Genomic DNA, 12,226 nt, shown 5'->3' on the forward strand with positions numbered 1-12,226 from the left:
CACAGGGCCAACAAACACAGGTTCTGTCCATAACAATAACACACTTTGACACTAACTCGCCTGACCTCTGGCATACCATAACCTTGTTGCCCCCAAACCACAGCACATTGTAGCCCTAAGGCAACACAAAATGGAACGCAAAGTCCCTGAAGATCTCCGCCAGGGCAAAAGCAAAGCACAGAGCCACACGGGAGGGTGGGGTTGGAAGGGACCCGTGGAGGTCCTCTGGGCCAAGCCCTCTGCTCCATCACGCTCACCTAGAGCAGGTCGCAGAGAAATGTGTGCCCTTGGCCTTTGAAGATCTCCAAGGACAGAGGCTGCACACCCTCCTTGGACAACCTCTGCCAGCATTTGACCGCTCTGGGGGGGGAAATTTGCCATTTCTATCTCTCATTTCACTGTACCACATTCCAGAACAGCCATGACATTACAAGCTCAGGCTTGAAAGCCAGTGCTGTGGCTGGCCTGAAAGTCTGTCCCCGTATTTTTCATCCACTGGTAGCTAAAGGAGGACAAACAAGGATTTCTTTCAAAGGAGAACTTCTCTTTTCCTCTGTCCTACTTCTCTACCAGTGATCTGGATTCTGAGTGCTGTGCCACTGTCCTAATGGCCTGGAGAGGGATACTTCTTGTAGGACAGGGAGGAGGTGACAGTGGAGATCATCAGGCTGGGGAAGCTGAAGGAAAACGCAAGCAACTGGAGTTGCCTGGAGCAAGAGTGGCCAGCTTCAGAGCTAGGTCACCTCGTGTCCTCAGCTCCCATGCAGGAGCTGAACCACACACATGGACTGCAAAGCAGTGTGGCCCATAGAAAAAAATCTGCTTTTGGCTCGGGATCGCCCAGGGGCATTTAACTGCAATTCCGCCCTTGTCAGCAGGAAGGAAACGTGCCCGGCAAGCACACACTGAGGCATGACACCTTCACCGGGGCTAAAGGGTACCTCAGGAGACCAACATGGGACCCCCCAGGGGCACCTGGATTGCTGGCTGGAGGATGGGTAGGTCAAAGGACCCTGATGGGAGCCCTGCAGGCTCCATACATTGGACCAACGGACACCTTCCCTTGTCACACAGAGCATCCTCTCGGATGCTCTGGACAGTTTCTGGTAGATCTCTGGAGAAGAGCTTCCCCCCAGCCCTCTCCCATGGGCTTGCTCACCCCCGGTGCCCTTCCCAAGCACAGCCCCAGCAGGTGGATGCAACCGGCGTTGCAGGGAAGAACAAGCAGCAGGCACACAGTCAGCACTGCAGGAAAGCTGGGACCCCAGACACCCACCCAGCCTCCCCAATCCCAGCCTGGCCCACAAGAGTGCCTTTATATCCCTTTCCCAGAAGTGCTGAATTCCCCTTCCAGCATTAGCCACTGGACCCACGCTGCTTCTTGCTGCAGTGTACAACAGCCAGCAGAGAAGTTGCTACATGTCTCTGATGTCCTGCATTTTTCCTGAAAAGGGCGGGTGTGTAACTCTCTGCATCGCTTCTATTTGAAGCAAGGCATTGCTTAGGGTCAACAGTGAAACGAGACACGGGCCATCAAAAGCTGGCTACGGGTCCCTTCTTTGCCATGGTCATGGCCTACCCCACAAACTCACCCCTGGCCGTGTTGGCCACCGGCTGGGTGAAGGTCATGGCTAACAGGGCAGGGGCTCCTGGGTGGTGCTCATCCAGCCCTGATCGCCAAGGGTGAAGCCTTAACACCCAGGTGGGATAAAGCCTTCCCAAGCAAGGGTGGTGCTCCAGGGGCACCACAATTCCTGCCGAAGCTCACCACACCTTTCATTTCCCTGTGGCGCCTGGCAGGACCCGAGCGGCTCTTTACTGCTGCTAGTCCCCCCGTCTTTTGGTAAAAATGGAAGTTTTTCCTCCCGGTGGGCCTGCTCCAATTCCAGCGCCTTGGGGCCTGAGGCCTAGCACGGCCTGTGTGCCAGAGGCCTTCCAACGGCTAGGCCGGCCTCCACCAAGAGGAGTCTGCCTCTAGCCACAATGGTCATCTCTAGGAAAAACAGCTTCTTTTATTGAGCGGGACCCTGTCAAAAAGCCAGGTGAAAGCGCTGGCCGCAGGCGCAGGGAGGTGGCCCTTGCCCCCTGCCCTGTCCTGCTCGGGGCTCCCCCGGGCAAGGCAGGGCCGGCCATACTGGAGAGGGCCCCAGCCCCGCCCCCGCAGGCCCCGCCCACTTTCCGTTGGGCTCAGACCGTTGGTCACGGGGAGCCCACGGCCACCACAGGCAGCAGGGCAGAGCTGTGCTGGCACGCAGCGGCGCTGGCAGGAGGCAGCCTCTGGCCCAGCAGCGCTGCCGCAGCACCAGCACCCCGCTTCCCAGCCTCGCCGTCGCCGGCTGGGCCCCCTCCTCGCTGCACGGCCAGGGCCCTCCTCTCCCGGGCAGGATGGGCCAGGCCAGCTGCTGCTGCAGCTCCAGGTGGGCTCCCCCAGGGCTCGGGGACATGCGGGCACAGCTGGGCCACGCAGCACTGGCGTTGCTCATGCCCGCCGCTCTCTGCTCTGCAGGGACGCTCTCAGCGACGCCGAGCCGGTGCTGAGCGCAGACGTGCGGCTGACCCGGGGCCGCAAGAGGAGCGAGAGGCGCCTGCTCCTCCTCCACAAGGAACTGGTGGTCGCCAAGTTGCGGTAAGACCCTCAGAGCCCAGATCCTTCCCCCCAGCCCCGGCCCAGGGACACCCTGGCACCAGCCCCAGGCCCCGGCCCCTCGGTGCTGGAGGCACCAACGTCCGTCCCAAGGGCAGGTGGGGGACAGGGCTCTGCGCGTGGGGACCCAGCCCAAGGAGCCCCCCTCCAGCTCAGGGCCGGCTTCTGCTCTCTGCAGACATGGCACCAGCCTGCGCCCACAGCTCTGCCTGGCCCTGGACCAGCTGTGGGTGCTCAGCAGCGGGAAGGAGGCTGCGGGGCAGGAGGGACAGGAGGAGGAGGAGCAAGGCACCGATGAGGACAGCACCTCTGTCATCCTCGCCTGGCCCACCGGCTCCTGCATTGCCACTTTTGGGTGAGTCGTGGTCGGGCAGGAGAGCTTCCCAGCCGTGCCCACGCCATCCCGTGAAGACTGGCCTCTGCCTTGCGTGCAGAGCCTGGGCAGGGAGCAGGCAGCTCGGTGGCAGGGAGGGAGGGATGGGGGATGTTTCCCCATCCTGCATCCCCTCGTCACCTTTTGGCCCCCAGAAGGGAAGGGCAAATACAGCTGCTCAGGCAGGACAGAGCGACCCAGGGCTTGGACAGCGCCTCTGTCCTGCCCCACGGGGCAGGGCTGTGCAGGCCCCCACCTTTGCCCAGGGCTGGGGGCAGCAGGGCCTGACGCTGTCTCTCCTCTCTTTCTGCAGCTCCCAGGCACTGAAGGAGCTGTGGGTGGCCACGCTGCTGGGGTAAGCCGGGGGGGGGTGCTCCAGGAGAAGCTGGGCCCACGGGGGAACACAGCCCCCAGCTGGGGAAGGTGCCCCTGGGGCTGCAGGCAGCTCTCGCGCACAGCTGCCTGACAAGAGACAAGAGACGGCTTGGGGCTCACCCAGCTCTCTCCCTCTCCCTTCCCGGTGCACAGGACACCAGAAGGACGCACGGGAGCCCGCGTCACCCGCCTAACATCCATCAAGCTCCTGGAGAAGGAGCTGAGCCGCCGCCACGCCGTGAGTGTCTCTCTGCTCTGGGCCCTGTCCCCAAGCACTGCTCCTGCAGCCGAGCAGCAGACCCATGGCTGCTCACCTTCTTCCCCTCCTTCTGTCCCGCCCAGTGGAGGACAGTGCGCGCCAGGAGCCTGGAGAGGCTGATGGAGGCACAGGCAGAGGTGAGAATGGCTGCCTTGCACCCATCTCTGGCTGTGCTGGGATGTGCAGCCAGTGGGGTGACCATGTGCAGGAGGGCGGGGGTTCCCACAGTACCACTCCGCAGCAGAGGGGGTTGGGGAGACACCAGGAACGCTGGTACGTACTGGCTGGCTGGCGGAGCTGGGACGAAACCTGCCGCACGGGGCAGAGAGCCTGGGAGGCCAGAGGGTCCCAGCTCTGCCATGCTCAGGCTGCTGGTGCCGGGGGGCAGCTCGCCGCTGGCCCTTTCTGCTGCGGGGCTGCTCTCCAAGCGCAGCCCGATTCTTGGTTCTTGCAGGCTCATCCCAAGCAAGGGCCTGCGACGGCCCCATCTGCAAACGCAGGGGGACTTCGCCACGAGCCAGGTGAGTTTGGGAAAGAAAGGCAGCCTCCTGCAGGGGATTGAACTGTGCTCACTTGTCCCCTGAGTGTCGCCATGCAGGTTGGGCACCGCACGGGAGGACAGCACCTGGACTAGCAAGGACACCTGCTGGAGAGCGGCCGCTGCATGAGCTTCTGCAGGACACAGAGCCTCTGCGGCTGCCCACAGCTTGCAGGAGGGCAGGGCAAGGGCTGGGACAGGCTGTCCTGGTGGCACACCAGCTCTCGGCAGCCTCCAAGCCACAGCTGCTGGGCCAAAGCCACGGTTCCAGCTGCTGGCTCCCTGCCTGTCCTGCCGCACTACACAGCATCGCGCTGCGGGCAGGACAGAGCAGGGCAGGGCAGGCTCTGGGACCGCTGGCCTGGGGTTCTCCGTTGATGGCGTCTTACTCTGTTTTCCTTTGCAGCAGGAGGGAGCAGCAGCAGCAGCAGGAGGAGGATGGGGCTGCCCTGGCCCTTTGCTCTACGGCGCACCCCGGCCGCTGCCCAGGCACCAGGGCAGGCGGGCTCCGGCTGCAGCAGGGCGCTCTTTGGGCAGCCCCTGGCAGCCCTCTGTGGGGAGGACAACACGCTGCCCCGGCCCATCCAGGTAAGCCAGCCTGGACACGGGGTCCCCAGCCCCCCACTCAGTCCACAGGCAGCGTCCCCTGGCTCCAGGTACTGGGGAATTGGGCTCTCTGCCCATGGCTCACGCTTCTCTGCTCCCAGCCCCTTTGCAGGAGGACAGAGCCCAGCCTGGGGAAGAGCGCTGGCCATGGCCACCGCTGCTGCAGGGCAGCTCCTCAGCCAAGCCACTGTCCTGCATCCCTTGCAGGAGCTGCTGGCTGTCCTGCACCAGGAAGGACCGACGACGGAGGGGATATTCCGCAGAGCTGCCGGTGGCACAGAACTTCGGCAGCTACGCGAGGCCCTGGACCGCGGCACGGAAGTCGATGTGGGAAGCCAGCCTGCACTGCTGCTGGCCGTCATCTTGAAGGTGAGCGCTTCTGAGCTGCAGCTGGAGGAGCTCCTGGCTGGCCTGCAGCGTTCAAAGGCTCACCTGCAGCCCTTGGCATTGCAGGAATTCCTGCGAAGCATCCCCACCAAGCTCCTCGTCATCGACCTCTACGAGGACTGGATGGCAGCCATGGAGAGGGCCAGCAAGCAGGCCAAGGTGGAGGAGCTGAAAGCGTAAGTGTGGGCAGCCGCCGGCCTGTTGAGCAGGGACCGGGAGAGTTCTGGGACCTGCCTGCAAAGGCATGGGTTCCTCAGAAAGCTGTCTTTTCGGGCAGCTGCAAAGCTGTGCAACACGGCTGCTGGCTCCCACCCGCCTGGGGCCAGCTGCAGGGACGGCTGTGGGCACCCTCTGCTTCATCAGCCTTGTCTTCCTCTTCCCTCAGGGTGGCTGACAAGTTGCCTGTGGCCAATCTCCTCCTCCTGAAGCGGCTGATGGCCCTGCTGCAGCACATCGGCCACAACGCAGCCACCAGCAGGATGAGCTGCAGCAACCTGGCCATCTGCGTCGGGCCCAACCTGCTGAGCCCACCCAACGAGGACCTGCTCCCGCTGCAGGCCATGCTGGCAGTGACCGAGAAGGTACGCCCTACCCAGCAGCCGGCTGCTGCCTTCCCGGCCCATCGGAGCTTGGCTGTTGCGAGGTCCCTGGCTGCCTCCTCCCTTGAGCCAGGGCTGGTGGGCTGGGTGCCTGGAAGAGCAACCCCCAGCCGCAGCCACCTGCGCAGACAAAGGGTCAGCAGTGGGAAAGGCTGCTTGACATGTCTGCAGGCACCTGGCTTGAGACCAAGGCTTTCATGTCTGCAGGTGAACGTGCTGGTGGAGTTCCTCATTGAAAACTGCGGGGACATCTTTGGGGGGGAGGTGGCCGGCCTCTCCCCTCCATCAGCCGAGGAGGTGCCAGCACCCATGGACAGGCGCACAGGTAGGAGGAGGGGCTGAGGCTTGTCACAGACACTGGGGCTCGGGATGCCAGAAACCTCAACGTTGAGGAGACAAGCGGTGTAGGGCTTGGCTGGGCTTTGCTTGAGATGTTCTTGACTTCCAAGAAGTCGCGCTGCTGCACGTGCTTTTGCTTTCCAGAGCTGCAGTGCGAAGAGCAAAGTGGCCCTGCAGGCACAGCAGACACCCAGCGTCCGGCAGAAGCCTTTCTGGATGCAGACGCCTCTCTGCTGGACATCGACAGAGGAGCTGGGGGAGACACAGGGGCAGGGCCCAAAGCGGCAGAGGTACGGCAGCTCCACAGACACTGGGACAACATGTCTCAAGTGGGACAGTAATTTCCCAGGAGGCCAAGCAGCCGCTGGGCCTCCTCCTGGCAGCCGCTCTCTTGTGCCTTTGGGGCTCCTCCTCTCCCCCCAGCGTGGTACGTGTTAAGGAAAACTGGAAAGGCTGTTTCTGGAATGCATTTCATGAAGTATGATCTGCTTCATCAAACAAAACATACCTACAAAACACCCACAAAGGGACAGAAGGGAGTAGCTGTCACCTTGAGAGGGCTTTTGCTCAGATCCTATTCCATCGCAGCTTCATCAAGTCTAGGCTGCAGTGGCTGGACTGTGCAAAATGTGCATGATGCAAACCAGCATCTCCTCTGTAGAGCTAAGATGGCAATTTGGCAGTCAGGCCCTCACTACCCCAGGCCCTTACTTGCCACCCGTTACCTCCCACGTTTCTGGTTTAGGCACCTCCAGATTTGCCTCCAGCCACCCCCGAGGGCACGGCAGAGTCCCCGGCATGCCTGCAACAACTGACCAGCCTGCCCCAGGAAACCAGGTAGGAAGAGCTCCCCTTGCCTGACCTGAGAGCTCACTGCAGGGGCTTGGGGCTTTCCCCCTCTCATCACGCTGTGGGGTGGAAAGTTTTTCAGGATCCCACCAGGAGAAGGAAAACTCGAGACAAAGAAAGAGAAAAGAAATCTGGGCAGAGGAGAGGGACAGCACAGCAAAAATAAAACGGAGAAGAGAGGAAATGACTTTGCGGGCCCAAACCTGAGAAAATTCAGGAAGGTGCAGCACGTCAGGAAGGCCAGGTGCGTACCAGGCGCTGCTGCCCATCTTTCCCGAGTCTGAACACGGCCCTAAGTCAGCCCAGCTGGCTGGCAAGGGCCGGCGAGGGCTGGTGCTGAGCAGGGTTTGGGATGAGCCCCACGGCAGCTCCCCAGGGGCTCCCCATCGAGCCCTGCTGCGTGGCACAGGGGCACTGTCAGCATCCCTGCGCACGCACAGCTCCCTAGGGAGGTCACCCCTGGGGAGAAGGCCCCTAGTGGAGGCCAGCAAGAGCTCTCCCTTCTGGGCCATGAGGAATTCCTCAGAAACAGTGTCCTCCAAAGAAGGGGGAACCAAATCCTGCCTCTTCCTGCCTCTGGGGGCTTAGCAGAGCTTTCTGACTCTGTCGTTGCAGGTGCTGACTGACTTTCACCGGCTGAACCGCTGTGACTCCTGGGCCCTCGCAGCTGGTGTTGACAATAAAAGAATCTTTTCCCTCTCCTGACCGTGTCTGCCATCGTGTCTTCCGGAGTGGGGAGCTCTTGTGCTGGGAAGGACCCTCGGGGAGGAGTTTGGGATCATCCCTTGCCCCAGCACCCTTTCCAGCGGGCATCGGGGCTGAGTTGAGGAGCTTTAGGAGGAAAAGCAAAGCACAGAGCCACACAGGAGGGTGGGGTTGGAAGGGACCCGTGGAGGTCCTCTGGGCCAAGCCCTCTGCTCCAGCACGCTCATCTAGAGCAGGTTGCAGAGAACTGTGTGCCCTTGGCCTTTGAAGATCTGCAAGGACAGAGAGCCCACAACCTCCTCGGACAACCTTTGCCAGCATGGGACCACTCTGGGGGGGAACATTTGCCATTTCAATCTCTTCTTTCACTGTACCACATTCCAGAACAGCCATGACATGACCAGCTCAGGCTTGAAACCAAGTGCTGTGGCCGGCCTTCAGGGCCAGCAGGGACTGGGGGCCAGAGGGGAAGTGTTTTAGGGACGGATCGTGGGGGCCGGAGGGAGGGTTTGAGGGACGGACGCCGAGGAAGGCCTCATCCCTGCAGAGATGGCTCAGGCCCAGGGCCTGTCTTAAGGTTCAGTCTTAGTGTTAGGGCTTAAGGTTATATCTTAGGGTTAAGTCTTAGGCTTCGTTCTTAGGGTTAGGTTTTAAGGTTAAGTCTTCAGGTTAAGTCTTAAAATTTATCTTAGGGATAAGTCTTTTGGGTTAAGTCTTAATATTTAAGTGTTAAGGTTAAGCCTTAGGGTTAAGTCTTTAGGTCAAGTCTTAAGGTTAAGTCTTAAAGTTAACTCTTAAGTTTAAGACTTATGGATTGAGTCTTGGGGTTAACTATAAAGTTTAATGCTTAAGTTTAAGTCTTAGGGTTAACCCTTAAGAGTTAAGTCTTGGGGATAAGTCTTAGGGATAACTCTTTGGGTTAAGTCTTAAAATTTAAGTCTTAGGGTTATGACTTTAGGGTCAAGTTTTAAGGTTATGTCTTAGGCTTAATTCTCAGGGTTAAGTCTTAAGGTTGAGCCTTAAGTTTAAGTCATAAGGTTAAGTCTTAGGGTGAAGTCTTAGGGTTAAATCATGAGTGTAAATCTTAAGGTTAAGTTTTAAGGTTAAATCTTTAAGGTTAAGTCTTGGGGTTAAGTCTTAATGGTACATCTTAAAGTTAAGTCTTAGCGAATGCTTAATAGTCTTAGGGTTAAATCTCAGGGTTAAGTCTCAAGGTAAAGTGTCAACTTAACTTTAAGGTTAAGTATCAGGGTTAAGTCGTAACGTTGTCTCTTAAGGTTCAATCTTAGTGTTAAGTCTTAAGGTTATATCTTAGGGTTAAACGTTAGGGTTCAGTCTTAGGGTTAAGTTTTAAGGTGAAGTCTTTATGTTAAGTCTTAGGGTTAAGTCTTAAAATTTAAGTCTTAAGCTTAAGTCTTAGGGTTAAGTTTTAGGGTTACGTCTTAATGTTATGTCTTAAATTTAAGTCTTAATTTTAAGTCTTAGGGCTAAGCCTTATGGTTGTCTTAAGTTCAAGTCTTATGTATTGAGCCTTAGAGTTAAGTCTACATCTTAATTCTTAAGTTTAAGTCTTTGAGTTAACTCCTAGAGTTAAGTCTTAGAGTTAAGTCTTGGGCATAAGTCTTAGGATTAAGTTTTAAGATTAAGTCTTAGGGTTAAGTCTCAGTGTTAAGTCAGAGGGATGAGTGGTGAATTAATCTTAAAATTTAAGTCTTAGGGTTATGACTTAGGGTTAAGTCTTAAGGTTAAGTCTTAGCGTTAATTCTGAGGGTTAAGTCCTAAAGTTAAGTCTTAAGGTTGAGCCTTAAGTTTAAGTCATAGGGTTAAGTTTTTAGTGTAAATCTTAAGGTTATGTTTTAAGGTTAAGTCTTAGGGTTAAGTCTTGAGGTTAAGTCTTAATGGTACATCTTAAAGTTAAGTCTTAGCATTAAGACAGGGTTAAACCTCAGGGTTAAATCGCAAGGTAAAGTCTCAAGGTTAAGTCTCAGGGTTAAGTCGTCAGGTTGTTTCTTAGGGTTCAGTCTTAGGGTTAAGTTTTAAAGTTAAACTATAGGTTAAGTCTTAGGGTTAAGTTTTAAGGTGAAGTCTCAGGATTATGTCTTAGGGTTAAGTCTAGAGTTAAGTCTTAATGTTCTAAGGTGAAGTCTTTGTGTTAAGTCTTAGGGTTAAGTCTTAAATTTAAGTCTTAAGGTTAAGTCTTAAGTTTACATCTTATAGACTGAGTCTTAGGGTTAAATCTGAATTTTAAGTCTTAGGGTTAAGTATTAAGGTTAAGTCTGAGGTTTAAGTCTCAGGGTTAAGTCTTAGGATTTAAGTCTTAAGTTTAAGTGTTAAATTTAAGTCTTAATGTTAAGCCTTAGGGTGTAAGTCTTAACATTAACTTTTAAATTTAAGTCTTAAGGTTAAGTCCCAAGTTTAAATCTTAAGGTTAAGTCTTAGGGTTAATATTAGGGTTAACTCTCAGGGTTAAACCTTAAGGTTGAGTCTTAAGTCTTAGAGATAGGTCTTAGGCTTAAGGCATAGGCTTACGTCATAGGGTTAAGTCTTAAGGTTATGTCTTAAAATTCAGACTTAGGGTTAGGTCATACCTAACATAGGGTTAGGTAATGACTAGAAATTCAAAAACAGCCATGCTATTGCCCATGTTCCAGAAACACGTCTGTTCTGGCTGTTGCAAAGGCCCCAGCAATGTCCATAACTTACAGCCAATTAAATTCTTCTGTAAAAATTGTGTTAGGTTCCAATGAAGAATTAACGGGTCGTATGAAAAATGGTAAACAGCTTCTGAAGTGCTGCTTCTTTGTGTCTTGCAGATGAGTAATACTGCAGCATCACACTGAGGCCAATAAGGTGCTCCCCTTCCATCTTCCCAAGCTGGGAACTACTCTCTACAGGATAGTATCAAAGTATACGCACATTTTAAAGTTAGGATAAACACTCTGAATTATTAACAATTAATGTTTTGCTCATATTACAGCAGTTATCCAGCTAGAGAGCACAGTGTAAGGTTTAAAACCACTATTTCACAAGAAAGTACATCTAAACATACCTTAATAAGCTGGGCCAGAGAAAGAGATGCGGAAGAGTCGCCAATCTATTCAGAAAAATTAAACACATGTTCAAGTTCTGCATACAATCAGAACATAGCAAGAGTTCACCCCTACTGCTGTATGAAAGCCTGCGCTATAGCCTCTGAGCATCACTGAAAGAGCCACCTCCAAGCCAGTGGAATTTGTATTTGTTCAAAACAAAGTCCAAACCTTAAACAGCTTTACGTATGCCTACGTTGTTAATGGGAAGAAACTAAAGTAACCAACCCCTCTTGAGATCAATCTATCGCTCAGGATACCTCAGAGGGGGACCCTTGCCAAATGCTCACAACTGCTTAAAAGACGGAGGGTTAAGGAAGCTGTCCATTTTCAGCTCAAAAGGATCTAAAAAAAATATTTCCGTTTATTTGAGAAGGAAGTGTCACTACAGGAAACATTGCCAGTGCAGTTTATAAATTAATCAGTTAATAGCTCAACATTTTCTAAATGCACACAGGCACGGTTCACGAGCGCAGCATAGTTTTTGCGCTGTCTTTCATTTACTTTCATTAGACCCCAAGTTCATGAATTTCTAGGTTAAGTTATCCTAAGAGCTTACAAAGTGATCAGATCCCGTGACCTAGAGCTCGTGTAATGCCTCACACCATTCGAGTGAAGAAAAAGCAGTTATACTTACAGATGAAAGCCAAACACCACCACAAAGTAATGTTTGTACTGTGAGGGCTATTTTGAAATGCATTGTTGCACGTAGCATTCCACCCAAGGGCCAAATGGAGATCTAGGCCATCACTAGTCAAGTATCTCCTCGAGTTACTTATTCATGTCTTAGCAGCAGAACGACAGTGTTTTCTGAACTGAAAAAAATGCTGCCCCTTTTCCAAATGTAAATTCAAAGTGGTGGTGTACTGAAGGGTGGTACCAAGTTCAGTGGTGCAAACCTTGAACCTGCAAGCTCTAAAAATGAGCCCACATTATCTGTACAACACACAGTCATACAAGAAATGTTCTAGCCTATTCAGTACGAAATGCAATGCGTTACTAGGCACAAATACCACTGCTCACATTAGCACCGTGCAAAAGTTGGCATTGCTCAGTTTTCACTATGCTGAATCAAATACATTGGATTTACAGCATACACTGTGTTTCACTGGAAAGTATGTTTTTATATATATATTACAAATATTATATATAAAACATTTATATTTTATATATATAAAAGAATTAGTACAAGGCTACATTTCTTAGGCTTAGGTGCAGCATGCAGAAAAAAGTTTCAGCTTGTGTTTTTACATACCTCTTTTGATGTTCTACTCGCTGGCTCAGTTTGACTTCTAGAAGAAGAAAGAAAGATGATCAGAACTTAAAATAAAGCACTCGTAACCAACATAAAGCCGTGAAAACAGTTTATAAAACCTGAGCACCAAAACACCGTGTTCTGATAGTCTTATGAATATGGAAATTTATTTCTATACATAAAGTGTGCTCTCCTGGTACATTCAGTG

The 12,226-nt window shown here is 53.5% G+C and overlaps 1 protein-coding gene across 1 annotated transcript; it reads left to right on the forward strand.

The window, feature by feature from the left end:
- Window positions 1-912: 912 nt before the first annotated feature.
- On the forward strand, window positions 913-7,674 carry LOC130159883 (T-cell activation Rho GTPase-activating protein-like). The gene is made up of 9 exons (XM_056361913.1): window positions 913-998; window positions 2,507-2,626; window positions 3,546-3,630; window positions 4,718-4,777; window positions 5,003-5,164; window positions 5,249-5,358; window positions 5,568-5,763; window positions 5,989-6,045; window positions 7,585-7,674. Exons 1-9 carry the CDS (start codon window positions 913-915, stop codon window positions 7,672-7,674), a joined length of 966 nt encoding a protein of 321 aa, XP_056217888.1.
- Window positions 7,675-12,226: the final 4,552 nt, after the last annotated feature.

The sequence above is a fragment of the Falco biarmicus genome, chromosome 16, assembly GCF_023638135.1.
Source record: "Falco biarmicus isolate bFalBia1 chromosome 16, bFalBia1.pri, whole genome shotgun sequence".
Lineage (NCBI taxonomy): Eukaryota > Metazoa > Chordata > Aves > Falconiformes > Falconidae > Falco > Falco biarmicus.